We start from the raw sequence: 17,880 nt of genomic DNA, 5'->3' as shown, positions 1-17,880 counted from the left end.
AAGATACTTAGCATAGATATTCAGTCTGTACATTGCAGGAGCTTCTTTAGAAGGAAGCTCTCATGCAGACTGAAACTTTTACTAAATGAGGGGGGAGCAATGCACTAAGTGTACATCTAGTGCTTTGTTTTCATGTTGGGCCTCTTTGTTTTTAGTTCCTGCCCTGAAAATAACCATTTTCAGGAGCCAGGTTTGTGTAGCCACGTGGTGTAATGGCTGAAACCATGGGCTCTGGAGGCAAATCGCTGGCTTGGCACCTATGGCTTTGTAGCCATGTGACCAAAGCAAAGCCATTCTACTTTAAGTCTCAGTTTTCCCCTGTATCAAATGAAACAGTATCCATATCACAATGGGTATTAAATGAAATGATGCATGTAGAGCGTAACACAATGCCCTGGCCCACAGGGGATGATAGAAAAACAAATAGTAGTAGTTATAAGGCTAGAAGAACCTGTGCACAAGTATATTTTTACCACGATTTACATGTTCTCACCACATTCCGTAAAACCTGTTTTTCTTAATTATCCTATTCATAAATTGCTGACAAATTGGCAGTTAATCTCTTTATTGCTTTATTCATATACACATATAGATTAAATTCTCCCAACTAGAAATTATAAAACTAGTGGTTGGTTTTTAAAATATTTTTTTAATATCACAAAAATACCAGAATGAAGGTAAAATACCACTTTTTGAAAAAAATAGTACTGACACATTTATCAAATGTAATAAGTAACAATATAACTTATTTTAAATATAAATAAGCTCTTTTAGGTGTCTTCTGTTTTGTGACTACTTCTTGAGGTCTCCTTTTGATCATGTCTAAAGATTACTAATCTTAACCAAATGCAGCAACTCCCTTTTTTTTGTTTCTTAAAGTTTTTGTCAGTCTCCTACTTTTATTTCTTCCATGATTTTGTTCTGAGAGCAACCATTTAAAAGTGTACTTCTGTTTCTTAGACTATATAGCATAATTCAGTCCTCTTATAGCTACCAAAATTAAATGTTTTAAATCTAGCCATATTTGAGATACTTGGTCAACTTGCTATCCAACTTCAAATTTTCAAATGAGAATATCTGATTCCTCCAGCTTAAGTTAGGACCAAGGACCACTTCCTGGTCCACTGAGTTGTGGAAGGCAACGTCAGAGAAAGGGGAGTCATGAGTAAGTAACACAGGAGTAGCAGTTTGCCACTTTTCAATTCTCTGCTGATCTCAGAAGGATCAGAAATGCCAAGGAGGAAAAGCCACTTCAGTGATCTGAGGAAGCCCTATGGAATGCTACTTTCATTACCTCAATTTCTAAAGATAGCTTACTGTTTAGTAATACACAATAAAAACCTATCTCATTTTAAATGAGAACTTTCTCATAAATATTTTATAAATGAGGTTAAACAACATGAAGCCATTTAAGGAGATTATCAGTCCAATATGAACCAGTAGGATGTGACTATCCCTCTCCAACCTGGCTATTGTTTTGAAGTGTATAAGTCATTCATCTTACATGTTAGAGGATATTAGTTTTGGATAGGTCTTTCTCCAGAACCTGATAGAGAAGTGGGAGAGCAACAGAGGAGAGCACAAAGAAAAATGAAATACTGGCTACACATAGACAATGTTCCATCATCCTCATATTGGTATACATACCAGCATACTACCCACACATTAGCATCAGATTGCTTTTTACAACATAAAGTCCTTCAGTGTTGCATCAGATCAAGTCCATAAAGTTGGCCTGACATTGGACAAATTCTTTTTCCAGAAACGTTGTGACTGGTGTGTATGTATATATACACCAGTTAATACCACAGACCCAGACTGATGATGGAAAAGAGCACCAGACACAGGAAATCTGGGTTCTGGCTCTGGCCTTGATCATTCAGGTCACCTCCTGGGCCTTGATGTCCTTGTCATTAACAAGTATTTTCAAATGTCTCTTCCAGGCTCAACCAATTCTGTGTTTCTAAATTCTTTGACCAAGCCTACCAGAGCTACTAATGTTCCCACTGTATTCCACTAGTCACTTTCTGCAGAGCCACTGAAATGAAGAGGCTCCTAGGAAACAGATACATGAAGTACAAGGTGGGATAATCCTGGCCATCTGAGGAAATTCAAAGAGGTCAATCTAAGATGGAGGTGGGACCTGAGGAAACAAACAAAATACTTTAAACCCTAAATCCCCAAAGGAAGAAAACATTTTAAAATTTTATATTTTGTATCACATAGGTGCTCCCAAATTGAGGGGGCATTGTAGATATTAATCTTGATGGCTAAAGAATATAAAGGGAAGTCTGAATTATGGGAGAATTTAGGACAAGTCTGACAATTTCTGATACATGAAATGTCAGACAAATATTAAGCACCAGTTATCAACCAAACTATTGATCAAGGCAATACTCTTCTACCTATGAGGCAAACAGACATATCAGGCATGGTTGTTCTCAATAAGCCTACAATTTAGTAAAGAATATAAGACACAGCATGTGAAAATAAACCCGGGATGGAATGTGATGTGCTCAAGATAGCACTGCTACAGCAGTTCAAAGGCATTGTTGCTTGAACTGGACAAGATGGCCATGTAGAAGACTGGACCCATGGCTTCAATATGAGGTATCAGCCAACTGAGCAGAAGACTGTTAATAAGGGAAGTCAGGGAAGCTCTAGGTAATCACAGAACTGAGGGGGACATCCTGGACAGAGCATCCGAAGGAAGTTGTAAAGAAAACAGGATAGGAAACTGAGAGACTATTGTGGGGAAATGTGTATAGGCTGCTATGGTGTGAAAGGAACCGGAGCTTAATGCCCAGTTTGAGTTCTGGCTTTGCTCCTTGCCTGCCCGACCTTGGGAAAATCACTCAGCCTGTGGGAGGGTGCCTCAGGTTTCTTTCCTATAAAATGGATGTAAAGAACTTGCTCATAGAGATTTTTATAAGACTAAAATGAAATAATGCTTTTGTAAAACAAAATCTATTACATAAATCTCAGGTGTTGTGTTTAATTTCCTTTTGTTTTGTAAAGGTAACTCCATAGACTCGTTTCTTTTTTTTTCCCCCTGTGAAAACATCTTTATTTCTTCAATGATAGTAACACTATAGAAAGTTACATTCATACTAATAGCCCAAAGGCACCAGCCTATTTCAGAGAGGTTCATACATTGCATAGAAGACTAGATTCAGTGAATTCATGGGCCTCCTCACTAGCTTACAACTATGCATTTTCTGCTATTCTTGTTTCATCTTTCCCTATGCCTACCCAAATTTTAATTTCTTCAGATAATTTTAAATCCTAGGTAGCACATCATTTTATGTGCAGATGCTTGAGTATGTATGTATTTCTCATAGGTGATGCTTATGTTAGCATAATTACAGCATTATCATATCTAACAAGATTAATAAACAATTCATTAACATCTAACATACAGATGGTGTTCAATTTTCTCCAATTACCTAAAAAATGTATTTTGACAATTGGCTTGTTTGAATCACAGAGTAAACAAGAAACAAATGTTACTTTTCATTCATATGTCTCAGGTTTCTTTTGATCTATAACACCCCTTTCTATGCCATTTACTTGTTGAAGAAATTGGGTCATTTGTCTTATAATTTCTCACATCCTGGATTTGGCTGACTCTATCTTCATGGTGTCTTCAACATGTTTTTTTTATCTGCCATATTTCCTGCGAGTTCACAGTTAATGATTCAGCAGAGAGACTCGCATTTCTTATACTTTTTCACCCTAACTTCGTAAGTCAAAACGGAACTGTTTATGGAGGCTATCAACCACCCTGGATCTGGTATCAGTCTCTTGGATTCTAATGTTTCTCTTACTGAAAAGAACTGGGTAGTTTAGGATAATACAAAATTGATGTAAGTTAATACTGTGACTCAAAAAAAGCTGATGTTGTGTTAGGCTTCCTTAACATAAAGAACATTTCAGATCCCAGATAGTAATTTTCTCATTATATGTAGAATTAGACCATATCTAAAGTCCTGGACTCCATTTGTTGACATTTAGTGTATTCACATGAAGCTTCTGGAACTACTACATGGAGAACAGTTGAAAGAACTGAGAATGTTTATACTAAAGAGATCAACTGAAATGTGGAAAGTTCAAAGTCTTCAAACTTTTCAAGGCATGGGGGGGGGGGTCTCTTCTGAGTTTTTAAGTGGGAAAAATGACATGGAGAAGTGATTATGAAATTTAGCTCTGTTACTGGGTTAGTAGGATGGCTCTATAAGAGGCAGGGAGACCAAAGAGGATGTTACTGAGGTGGTACAGAGTGACCAGTAAGTAACCCCAATCAGTGTCCATCAGTGAAGGATACAGGGGAAAAGGAATGATCAGCACAAGGAGTTGGGCCAGGAATATTCAAGATACATTTAAAGTAGTGTTTTATAGGTAATGAAAGACACTGAGTTGACTGACAAGAGGGAGACATTTCAACATGGCAGAGAAAGAACAGCAGAGAAAGAAGTTATACAATAAGCAAGTCGTATGTGGGGAGAAGAGATGCCAATCACCTGTTTAGAGTAACCTGAATTAGGTTTTTAATTCAGGTTAGTAGTAGTAGGTGAAAGAGCTTAAATTTGGTGCTGAGAGGAAGAAGGCGCTGTGCCTCATAATCCATGTATCTCATATATTCCACCCTAGTAGAGAAGAGCTAAAGAGGCTACCTCTAGATGCTCTGCTCATACAGTGGTTCTGCAGAATCTATGTAGACAGGTGAGATCTTTTCCATTTCCACACTCTCCCCATTTCTCTTTGTCTCCACCTTGCAGCAGGTCCTTGAAAACAAGCACAAACAATAAAGATTTAGATAGGTTAGTTTCCCTTAAATGGTGCCCATATATCTCAGCAAGCCTTTGCTGGGTTAGAACTAGGTCAGTGGTTCTTAAACCAGGGAGATTTCTAACCACCCCCTCCCCCCACACCTTCCCTGGAACATTTGTAATGTAATAGGGACATTTTTGGTTGTCACAACTGGGGCAGGGATGCTACTGGCATATAGTGAGTAGAGCCTAGAGATGCTGCTAAATATGCTACAATGCACAGAACAGAACCCTAAAACAAAGAATTATCTGGCCCCAAATGTCAGTAGTATTAAGAATGGGAAATCCTGAACTAGAGGGGTAAGGCTGGGCAGTCTGTATCAAAATCATCCTTGAGCCCACCAGACCTTTTTATCCTACCTGTGGGATGAGTCTTAGCCCCAAACCTTGGCATTCTGACTTTCTCCAATTGAAAATCAAAGATTAGAATATCACTTTGCATCAGAAATGTCTTCAAATTAGTTAGCAGGCCTCAGCATCTCCAAGAAAATATAAAGTTAGGGGGGGAAATAAAAGGACTAAACTAGAATGTGTCTTGAGGGGAGTGATTGCTCATACTTGTAACTCCAGTGCCTAGTAGAGAACGGGGCACATAGTAGGTGTCCGAGAAACGTCTGTCCAGTGGATGAACAGAACTTGGTGAGACACATAAATGAGACACTAAAGTTTCCATAAAACGGGAGGAGGCTATAACCGAGGCTAAAACCTCAGAGAGACGCTGACCCATACTGATGGAGTTTGGGCTTCCAGGAATCAAGGTCAGAATGATAGTACGATAGTACTTACTGTGGACTAGGCATCTTAAGGTAAGTGCAGTGATCACAACAATCCCACTTACTACTGAGCTCAGGATAATGATCCAGAGCTGATTATTAGAAGGCTGTGGCTCTGCTGTGGAGGGAAAAGAAGAGTGTCAGCTCTCATGTGTTTCCACCTGCCATATTCTATGCCTGTTATGTTGACACAACTATAGAGTATTTCACTGCTTTCTCTGCTCATCCACTGTGCAGCTGCTAGCATTTTTCTTGCGTAACTCTTCGATCAGACACATATTTGTGGGCAACTAATATCCAGATGTCAGATATTAAATGTGAAAAAGACATTTTGGAAGTTGCATTTACTGAGTTAAATTGACATGAAAAAGATTCTAAGGAGATACTTTAACAGCATTCTTGTCTTTATATCTCATTTTTATAGCTGATATAACTGTGTTATTAATAATTATTTGACATTATGTTCTAGATATGCCTTATTTTTCTTTTTCTAGATCTGTCATGCCTTTTCCCTTTCTCTTAGCACATTCTCTTAACACACACACACACACACCTCACAGTGGCTGCCTAAAGCTACAGGAGTTCTTTTGCATTTGTTTTCAGATACACATTTAATTTTCACCGTCCAGCCTAGAGCTTCTGGAAGGATAGAAGAGGCATAGCAAAGAACTAAGAGTAGCTGTGGTTTGGTATTAGGTGGGGTCATCCTGGAGGGGAGCTCTGCAAACCACCTAGCAGCTGTAGAACACAGAACAGAGAGAACAGAGGGACACAGGGAACAATGTGGGTGGAGAGGAGACAGGGATGTGGGACTGCTGTCTGTCCCTGCTGATCAGGAGCAGTAGCTACATTGTTTATTCTTTAGTAGTTAGAATGGCATCTAGAGAAAGGACAGGGACACAAAAGAAATATTAGCAGCTCATCTTCTGACTTCTCTGGAATAGTTTACTAATCAATATTGAACATTTGCTAACTTTTTGCTTTTTCATTTTTCTGATGAAAATGAGAGGGTAAATGTTGGTCTTTAGCTTATTCTCATCAGCATGTGGCCCAGTTGAAGCCTCCTCCTCCTTGGACTTCTATGACACCACCTTCTTCTCCTTCTGTTTGTTCCGACTCCGTTTCCTTCGTAGGCTCTTCCTCCTCTTGTTCTTCAAATACCGTTGCTCTCATGGTTCCATCTGTGGTCCCATTCTCTGGCCCCAGTCTTCCTGGGTGATCTCATCCACACCCAAGATTTAAAATATTATCTGATTTGTAAATCTGCATATCATATTTCTGATCTCATTTCTGAACTCCAGATTTGAATTTCCAGCTGCCAACTAGGTGGCTGGATGCTAGCAGTTCCACCTGATTTAAACTGAACTCAATATATTCTTTCCAAAGAGTATCTTCCACCTATATTCACCCATCTCAGTGAACAGCAACACCATTAGTTACCTAAATAAGAGTAAAGGCTTCTTTTTGTGCTCACTTCCCAGCAGGTCCCCATGGACTTTCTATTCTGTATTCAGGGTACCTCTGCAATTGGTTCCTTTCCCCAAAATCTCATGCAGCAACTGCTTTAGTTCAGGTTTTTCTTCTTGCCCACCTTAGTAGTCTACATTTGGTCTCTTTGCCTCTGGTTTCCTAGGCTCTAATAATAACTACACATTCTGCCTCAGTAATCATTCTAAAATGCACATTTGATTATAGTGCTCCTGCCACTTAGACACTAGGGAACTTTGGTTTTCTTTAGATTGCATGAAGGTGCGTGATTACCAGGATTGGCCTCAAACGACCAGAATGACAAGGGGGCTCTGGTTATTATCCTGGGAGTCTAAAAGTTTCAGATTCCGACTCACTCCTGGCTTCCACTCAGAAGGAAGGCCACTTCCCATCCATCCTCAAGCCTCAGGCAGCCTAGAAAGAGGATGTTTGAGAGAAAAAAGGAGGAACTAGTCGCAGCAAACTGGCTCTGTCATGATGCCAGTTAGGAACCTAGTACATGTGCCACAGAGCAGACTCAGAACCCTAACTGCAGAGTTATGTGAGACATCCACCTGTGCTTATCAGACACACCATGAGTGGGATGCCCTGATTTACCCCCTTCCACAAACCTATGTGCCTTCCACTGTATCAAGGGTTAACCAATTTGGCAGATCCAGACTCAAAGAATCATGGACCCAATCTGTTTCATTAATAAATATGTGTGTATGGGGCGCCTGGGTGGCGCAGTCGGTTGAGCGTCCGACTTCAGCCAGGTCACGATCTCGCGGTCCGTGAGTTCGAGCCCCGCGTCAGGCTCTGGGCTGATGGCTCAGAGACTGGAGCCTGTTTCCGATTCTGTGTCTCCCTCTCTCTCTGCCCCTCCCCCGTTCATGCTCTGTCTCTCTCTGTCCCAAAAAAAATAAATAAACGTTGAAAAAAAATTTAAAAAAAAAAATGTGTTTTTCATTAATAAATTAATTTATTTAATAAATAAATTTTAATTTATTTAATAAATAAATTTTAATTTATGTAATAAATAAATTTTAATTTATTTAATAAATAAATTTTTATTTAATAAATAAATTTTAATTTATTTATTAAATAAATTTTAATTTATTTAATAAATAAATTTTAACTAATAAATTAACTAACTTTTATTTTATTTTTTTATTTTAGAGAGAGAGCGAGCTTGCGAGCAGGGGAGAGGGGCAGAGGGAGAAAGAGAGAATCTTAAGCAGGCTCCATGCTAAGTGTTAAGCATGACATGCGTCCTCAAACCTATGACCCTGGGATCATGACCTAAGCCAAAGTCAAGAGTTAGACACTCAACTGACTAAGCTACCCAGGTGCCCCTGGGTGTATTTTTTTTGAGTGGGTACTTACATAGTAAAGCTTCACTTACATTGACTTATAATATTTCTATGAACTGGATGCCTAATTTTTGTTTGTTTATGCAGTCAGCCCTTGACCAGCCACAAATGCATTATTTGCTTTTGACTCTTAATGATGACTATAGTTCAATAAATGAGATTTAAAGTATTGATATACTAAAGCTCTCTGACCATCAAGGCTAGTATCTATCAAGATGCTTAATAGCTGATAACTACTTAATAAAGATTGAATGAACAAAGAAATGAACAAACACATGTACTTAATCATCTTTCCATTAATTGTTGTAACTGTAGACCAAAGTGGGTAAAGAGCTAGTATTTTTCATTAGACAGAAAAGGGATACTGTTCATCCTTAGCTTGAGGGAAGAATTGAGAGAAGGCATATTAGGGAAAAGATGATAAAGCTGGGTGGTCTAAATCATCTTTAAATAGCAGCTCCATCCTTTTATTTGAATGGGCTACATTCTGTTTCCTGTAAGTTAGCAAATTACAGGCCAAACCTGGCCTACTCCCTCTTTTTTAGAATAAACTTTGTTTGAACACAGCCATAGCCTTCATTTATGTCTTGTCTATGGCAGCTTCCATGCTGTAAAATTGAGCAAAATTGAGTTGGTGCCAGCCAGAGACCATATGACCTACAAAGACTAAAATATTTACTGAAATATTACTTTTCTGAAAATATTTGCCAATTACTGTCCTAAAATATCATATACATTCAAAGTCCAAATATAATGTCCAAAATAAGATAACTGAAGCTATTACCCTTCTGTGGACTACTTACTCCCTGCCTTAATCACAATAATCTAAAATTGATTAAATAATGATATATTAATAAAGTGAAAAGTAATGCTGAATTAATAAGCTATATGATTCAAACCTCATTTTTATAAATTTTTTTTTTTAATTTTTTTTTTCAACGTTTATTTATTTTTGGGACAGAGAGAGACAGAGCATGAACAGGGGAGGGGCAGAGAGAGAGGGAGACACAGAATCGGAAACAGGCTCCAGGCTCTGAGCCATCAGCCCAGAGCCCGACGCGGGGCTTGAACTCACAGACCGCGAGATCGTGACCTGGCTGAAGTCGGACGCTCAGCCGACTGCGCCACCCAGGCGCCCCATATAAATTTTTTAGAACACATAAAAGATGATTGAAAGAAATGAGCTTGGACTATTAATAAAAACATGTCAAAACTGTGTTTGCATTTGAACTAATTTTCCCAGGAAATTTTATCTCATTACCTATTGAGGAAAAATAATGAATGAGTTCACCTCAAGAAGGAAAGATCTACAGTAAATCTAGCTCATTAGCTAGAATGAGCTACTAGACCATCTAAAATATCTCCTCTATTACAAGATAAGAGGAAGACACGCTATACATTATATATTATACTATGTATCCATGTGCCACTCAGTGTATATCAGATTCAGTATATTGTTTATTACTATGCATCCACAAAACATGTCATTAGGAGTGGGCTCAGGGGGTGAGGGAGAGGCCTGCTGGTCTTCCATATAATCAGCCATAGAAGTTAGACACTTATTTCAAGTATCTGAGTTCTGTAATAACCTACTAAGGGTTTAACATGCATAAATTGATACAAGCCCAGCTTTTCCCATTTTACATTTTCAAATGATTTCACCTCTTGGGGACAGAAAATTCTGTATGTTTACTACCTGAAGGGTAAAGTATTTGGTCATGGTGTTTCGGCAAAAATGACCTTCTTTTCAGGCATTGTCCTCAAGTACCTTGTCATTTACCTTCTTTACCAGACTTGGTTCTGAATGAACCAGTAGTTCTTAAAAGGCACATTCACCCACAAAAGACAATTATTTGACACCATGGGACAATGGGAAGGAGGTACCCAAAAAGAAAGCACCAAAGCCCTAATGGCAAGTCCAAAGAAGGACAAATTTTAGTGCTTTCGATATCAACACTATTGTTACAATGACTTCCTAAGCTGGCCACTTGATATTTGGATGTCTCAATTTTAGAAAGTTTATTTTAAAAACAATTAGTCTAGTAACATTATGGTCACACGTTATACAGTGACCTTAAGTCACCATAACATTTGTGGGTCTAAAAATACTACAGGAAATGCTATCAAAGTCAGTATGCATAATTCTACAATGTATCTGGCTGAGTTATTTTCTTTTTAGATTTTACATAGTAGAAACTCCCCAGAACAATGTTACTTACATTTTTGCCAGTTGAAGATCTGTGATACTATTAAGTTTCCATACTTGATAAGACACAGGAAGCTATGGTTGTTTGTCATATTGAAATCCAGTTCACTGCTAATAGTGTAGAGCTCAGTTTCAGGATCTTGGGAAACTGTTGTGTTGATGGCATTTAATTCTTCTTCATTTTCCAACCAGGAGAGGTGAGGCTTTGGAAAACCTCCAGAAGTTAAGCACATTATCCTTTTGATGTTATGAGATGGATTTCCAAGATCAGTTATACTAGGGACAGGGAAGTCAGCTAAAGAAAGAACAAGGATGTAAGTACATATTGTTATGTATTGGGGGTGGGGTGGGAGAAGTGAGGTTGTTTTTTTTTTTAAATAAATTATCTGGGTTTAATAAGAATAATAAAATGAGATATAATTTACAACTTCCCACAAATCATTAATACTTCTGTATGATCCAAAGATTAACTTTGGTTTGAATTGGGTATAACAATTCTTCATCACTTTTTTTTTAAAGATCTCTACACCCCATGTGGTACTCGAACTCATGACCCTGAGATCAAGAGCCACATGCTCTTCCGACTGAACCAGCCAGGCACCCCAATTCTTCATCACTTTTGATGGAGGTAGGAGACCACTTATAGAAAGAAGTAGATTTATATGAATAGATATAGACATAGTATTTGCGTTTGTAAGCAGTGAAGAGAAAAATAATAGACAACATTTATTGAACTCTTAATGTTTTTTAGGTCTGGACACTATTTCATTTCATCTCTACAACAACCCTAGGAGGCAGGTATACATCAAGAAAGACCAAGTATCAGCAATTTCATATGATTTAACCTAATTTACATTTTATAATCAGATTGAGGTTGAGAGAAATCATGAGTAAGTGGCAAAACTGGGGTATCAATTCAAATTTTTCTGATACCAGAACCTTCCTTTTCTTCCTCTTCTCTTCTCTTGCCTGCTTTTTCTTCTCTTTTCCTTTCCTGCCTTTCTTTTCTTCCCTTTCTTCCTAATATTTGAGGTAGATAAAATGGCTTTTATTGATCTATTTATTAATTAGTACTGTAAAAAACACCCACGAAAGCCAGCACATCCAACTTGAAAGCCAGCACATTGACTGTAACTTATGCAAATCTAGTTGTATGGTCACGCCTTTGTTGTCTCCCTATTTCCCACACTTGAGATAACCACTACTCTAAATTTTCTTTAGCATGCTCTTACTTTTTCAAAAGTAGTCTTTAATAAGATAAACCTCTGTCCAAATTGTACAACACTGAGCCTGTGATCTCAACCACTATACTTTGCTGACTCCCTTGCTGTTCTGATATGTGTTACAAGGACAGAAGAGACTTCCTAGCATTCCTCTGAGATACTTGAGGCACTCTTTCATTTGTATATTTGACTCCCAATGAGATACGAAAGCATATACAAAACAAAGCATGGTGAAATGACTGCAGAGAACATGGGAGAAAGCTCCTTTACCCGTTTTCTTCCTTATTCTTAGGCCTAAAGAAATTTATACTTCTCAGCCTGAATGTGGGGAACCAAGCCCCAGATACTTCATCCCATCCATACAGTTAGTTTTCTTTTCACAATTTGGAGTTCCACAAAGAGGTGTAGTATAGCATAATAGTAATCAACAGCAGGTTTTTTGTTTTTTTTTTTTAAGAGTTTATTTAGAAAGTATCATTGGGATGCCTGGGTGGCTCAGTCGATTAAGCGTCCGACTCTTGATCTCAGCTCAGGTCTTGATCTCAGGGTCATGATTTCAAGCTCCGCATGGGCATTGGGCTCTGTGCTGGGTGTGACGCCTACTTAAAAAAAAAAAAAAAGTATCACAATGTAAACAAATTGTGCCACTTGGATTTTCTTTTAATACAAGACAAACAATGCAAAACTGAAGCCACTCATGAGGACTGTGCTTTTCCAGAAAGTTGGGGTTTTTGAAAAGACCATCTGTGAACCATACATGATTACTAAAGATTCCTTTAAGGCACAGACTGGCCAAGATCCAACAGCAAGCTTTAAAACCAGTTTTGCCCTTTAACACTGGGCCAATCGCTTAACCACTTTCGGTTTTACTTTGCTCATCTGTAAGATGGGGATAATAACACTTGCCTTCCAGGGTTGTAAGCATTAAATGACATCATTAATATAAATCATAAAGCACAGAGCCTGACACACAGGAAATCAGTTAATAGACTGACTTAGGTGGGTCTCAAATTCGCCCTCTTAGATGAGCTCCCTTGTTTATATCAAGTTGCTCAGGGGAAAACTTCCCAAACCGCCTGGCAGAACTGTGAATAATAAGAGAAAGGGGAAGTTATGTCAAGTGATTAGAATTGCCAGGAAAAAGAAAAGCTTGCATTTGGTTGGAGGTGAAGTCACCTTTTTTGAATCAACTCTGTCTCTAAATTAAGTTTGACATTTTCCTGAACCATTTTTAGTTTGACATTTCTACTTCTTAAATTTATCTTATAAGATGAGATCATTACAATGGTAGCTGACATCAAGAATATTCCCTTTGTAGGGCACATGGGTGGCTCAGTCTGTGGAGCATGCAACTCTTGATCTTGAGGTTGTAAGTTCAAGGCCCAAGTTGGGTGTAGAGGTTACTTAAAATCTTAAAAAAAAAAAAAAGAATATTCCCTTTATTTCTTATAACATCATTGTTATGTGTTTTAACCTGGAATAACAAATCCAAGTAACTCATATCCTAAATTATGATTCATGTTCATTTCTGCATGCTGCTTTTCTGAGAGATACTTAACCACAAGAATATTAAAAGTATTCTACCTATTAAAAACCATCTTTGCAAGGTCTCGCTAGGCTTAGAACAGCCTCAGCTATCTCCTATCGCTTCAGGGAGGTGATCCATATCAAGTAATAGTACTTAAGGCCTTGCAAGACTGTGAACTATCAAAGAATTACTCCTTTGTATCTCATTTTAATGAATTAACCCATGTTTTCACCAATCTTAATGGGTAGGGTAAAAATATCTTACTGGAAGAAGAGGTGCACATATGTTAGAAAGCTAAAAATCTGTTATCCTAGTTAATCTGTTAACTAGTATAGCTATTTCCTCCAAATGCTGGTTAATGGAGGCTTTTATATACTGCTATGCTGATATAATATCATTTTGTAATCTTAGGCAAATGTAGAAAAACCAACTTGTCCTGGTTAGCCTGAGATTTTCCCAGGTTTGGCACTGAAAACCTCTCACTTGAGGAAAATTCTCAGTCTTAGGCAAAGTGGGACAGTGATCACCCTTGTCAAACAAGTGATTATTTAATTTCTTGTTTCTCAAACTGTGGTCCATACCATACAGGCATCACTGTGCCATACCGTACCATACAGTAGCCATATAGGCATCACTTGGTAGTCTGTTGGCACAGAATTGAAGATCCAACCCCAGACCTACTGAATTTGACTCTGCGTTTTAATAAGATCTCCAAGTGATTCATAGGAACCTTAACATTTGAGAAGCACTGCTCTAACTGACTGAGATGGAAAAATCAGAATTGATTGGTTCTGAGTCAAATGAAGCAAGTGAAGCTTCCCTTTTTGTCTTCCCCTTTCTGACTTTTGTGCCTACCACGGCACCCCCTCCCGGCCCTTTTGAGGCCCCTAGCACTCTCGTGTTGCCTTCTTGGCTGACCTTGGTCTCCTGCTGTAGTCTTGCACTCCCTGAGACTCCGACTCTTTTCCCTCTTGGGTTTTATTCTTCATCCTTCTATCAAAATGCACCTTTTGGGATGAGCACTGGGTGTTGTATGGAAACCAATTTGACAATAAATTTCATATATTGAAAAAAAAATTTTTTAAATGTACATAGTCCTAAGTCAACTTCCCATTAGGTATTCCATTAGAGGAAGGACTATAGCCAATGCGTTAACTAATACAGGTTAATATGTTTGTGGTGCTACCTCCTCCCCAGGTAAAACATTTTCATTTTTAACAGAGATCTCATAGGGGGAAAAGTGCTGAAACTAAGCAGGAGCAGCAATAATGGTGGGGATTCTCAGAATCAATGCAGGTTAGAATTTTGGAGAAGGTGGGCTTTGAAGAACACCTAAAATCACACCCCTATATAATTATTGCTGTCTTCATGAGTAGGGAGTACAGAGTGAGGTTTAAGATAATTCTATACAACTGGCTCACTTCCTAAGCTTTAACTGTGATTTGGATGCTAAAGTGAAAGATTCAAAATAGCTGCAGACTGCAGAGAAGAATAGTGAAGAATTTGCCAAGGATCCACTTACATGATCTGTTATCAAGGTTAATGATTATCTTTCATTAAGTAATAGGTTTAGTTTCCACTAAAGGCCCAAGTGTCCAGGAAGAAAAAGAAATGTGTTTGAATTTCAAGTATGAGGGAATGGTCAAGGGCTGTAATTTCTCAGCAAGGGGCTCAGGCTATGTTAGTATCCTCTAGAACTACCACCTGTGATAAACGCAAGATTCCTTCCTATCCAAGAAATGCTTGCCTTCACGATAGACGTATAAGTAGGACTTTGATTTATGAATTTTCTTCCCGGCTACATAAATTATGTATCCAATCCTCTAATGTCTAACTTTGTAGGAATAACCATTAGATGTGAGCCTCAAATATAATAATAAATATAAATAATATAGTAGCCATAGTAATAGGCATTCAAATACTATTTGAAAAATATTTATGCCTGCATTGTTCTTATGCCTTTCAATATACTTTCACAAGAATATATTACTGGAGCAAGAGCAGTTAATAGTACAGCTACATCAAATCAAATGTGTCCCCTTATGATTCAGAAGGCACTTCAGGATGACTGCCATGAATTTGGACTGTCAAAATGCAAGAAATACACACTAATCAATATTTCTAGAATGTCTTGAGAGATCACTTAGGGTTTATTGTAACATTACAGACTTACTTAACCCTAAATGCAGATACATCCCTCCCTGGTAACATTTTCAATGTTTCAATACTCCTAAATCAATAGGAGTATGTCTTTAAGGGCATCAGCAGTCTGCCAGTTTATAGTAAATCAGAAAAATCCCACTGACCTCTGACCAATAACATCACTGAAGTCAGGTGTTTCACTTTGTAAGACCCTTTTTCAATCTTTTGAATGATACAGGTGTATTTGCCATTGTCTGACAGGCGCAGAGCCATGATCACAATGGAGTGGTTATCGGTGACGTCAGTGAATGTGCGGTTCTTGTACTTGGGCCACACTTGTACTTTGCCAGACATGACAGCCAACACCATTTCATCATCCTTTTGCCAATAGATTCGAATTTCCGTCAGTTCTTTGGTGGAAATGTTGTAATCACAGGATAGTACTGCTACTTCTTCCACTGTCTTGTTCACCTGGATGATACCTAAGGAGAGGCAGAAAGAAAAGATTTTGTATTTATTAAATTTGGACTCCTACACAAGCAGGAATTCAGAGTTGTCAATAACAAAACTCAAGGTGTTGTACCTAGTGACTAAGCATGATCAGAGAACTCAGTTTGATTTTGATCATTTTGGTCCCCAGAGCTATTTTTTTTATTGTGGTTTAAAAATGTAAAATAGCAATCCCCATCAAAATAACACCAGTATTCTTCACAGAGCTAGAATAAAGAATTCTAAAATGTGTATGGAACCACAAAAGACCCTGAATAGCCAAAGTAATATTGAAGAAGAAGACTAAAGCTGGAGGCATCACAATCCCAGACTTTAGCCTCTACTACAAAGCTGTAATCATCAAGACAGTATGGTACTGACACAAAAACAGACACTTAGATCAATGGAATAGAATAGAGAACCCAGAAATGGACCCACAAACATATGGCCAATTAATCTCTGACAAAGCAGGAAAGAATATCCAATGGAATAAAGACAGTCTCTTCAGCAAGTGGTGCTGGGAAAACTGGACAGCAACATGCAGAAAAATGAACCTGGACCACATTCTTACACCATACACAAAAATAAACTCAAAATGGATAAGAGACCTAAACATAAGACAGGAAGCCATCAAAATCCTCAAGGAGAAAGCAGGCAAAAACCTCTCTGACCTTGGCCTCAGCAACTTCTTACTCAACATGTCTCCGGAGGCAAGGGAAACAAAAGCAAAAATTAACTACTGGGACCTCATCAAAATAAAAAGCTTCTGCACAGTGAAGGAAACAATCAGCAAAACTAAAAGGTGACCGACAGAATGGGAGAAGATATTTGCAAATGACATATCAGATAAAGGGTTAGTATCCAAAATCTACAAAGAACTTCTCAAACTCAACACCCAAAAAACAATCCAGTGAAGAAATGGGCAAAAGACATGAATAGACACTTCTCCAAAGAAGACATCCAGATGGCCAACCGACACATGAAAAAATGCTCAACATCACTCATCATCAGGGAAATACAAATCAAAACCACAATGAGATACCACCTCACACCTGTCAGAATGGCTAACATTAACAACTCAGGCAACAACAGATGTTGGTGAGGATGCGGAGAAAAAGGATCTCTTTTGCACTGCTGGTGGGAACGCAAACTGATGCAGCCACTCTGGAAAACAGTATGGAGGTTCCTCAAAAAATTAAAACTAGAACTACCCTATGACCCAGCAACTGCACTTCTAGGTATTTACCAAGGAATACAGGTGTGCTGCTTTGAAGGGGCACAAGCACCCCAATGTTTATAGCAGCACTATCGACAATAGCCAAAGTATGGAAAGAGCCCAAATGTCCATCGAGGGATGAATGGATAAAGAAGATGTGGTTTATATATACAATGGAGTATTACTTAGCAATCAAAAAGAATGAAATCTTGCCATTTGCAACTTTGTGGATGGAACTAGAAGGTATTATGCTAAGTGAAATTAGCCAGTCAGATAAAGACAAATATCATATGACTTCACTCATATGAGGAATTTAAGATACAAAACAGATGAACATAAAGGAAGGAAAGCAAAAATAATATAAAAACAGGGAGGGGGGCAAAACATAAGAGACTTTTAAATATAGAGAACAAACAGAGGGTTACTGGAGGGGTTGTCGGAGGGGGCATGGGCTAAATGGGTAAGGGGTTTAAGGAATCTACTCCTGAAATTATTGTTGTACCATATGCTAACTAACTTGGATGTAAATTAAAAAATAAATACATTCTAAAAAAATAAAATAATGTAAACTATACCATCTTAACCATTTTTAAGTGTACAGTTTAGTAGTATTATGTATATTCACATTGTTGTG

At 38.1% G+C, this 17,880-nt stretch overlaps 1 protein-coding gene across 6 annotated transcripts in view; it reads right to left on the bottom strand.

The window, feature by feature from the left end:
* Window positions 1-482: 482 nt before the first annotated feature.
* The window catches only part of CD80 (CD80 molecule), a 43,174-nt gene continuing 25,776 nt past the window's right edge, over window positions 483-17,880 (bottom strand). For 3 of the 6 annotated variants that reach the window (XR_007155795.1, XR_007155794.1, XR_007155792.1), the window contains exons 5-8: window positions 15,706-16,023; window positions 10,662-10,943; window positions 4,674-5,720; window positions 484-2,143 (exon numbers count right to left, since the gene is read on the bottom strand). Coding sequence is in view for 1 of the 6 variants with exons in the window: in XM_047875984.1 (XP_047731940.1) it covers window positions 4,711-4,784; window positions 5,616-5,720; window positions 10,662-10,943; window positions 15,706-16,023 (779 nt within the window). In the remaining 5 variants the exon portion in view is untranslated. Of the gene's footprint in view, window positions 2,144-4,673; window positions 5,721-10,661; window positions 10,944-15,705; window positions 16,024-17,880 lie in introns of all 6 variants that reach the window. The other 3 variants (XM_047875984.1, XR_007155796.1, XR_007155793.1) reach the window with 3 other exon arrangements.

Source organism: Prionailurus viverrinus, chromosome C2 (genome assembly GCF_022837055.1).
Source record: "Prionailurus viverrinus isolate Anna chromosome C2, UM_Priviv_1.0, whole genome shotgun sequence".
Lineage (NCBI taxonomy): Eukaryota > Metazoa > Chordata > Mammalia > Carnivora > Felidae > Prionailurus > Prionailurus viverrinus.
This window is presented reverse-complemented; position numbering and strand designations above follow the sequence as displayed.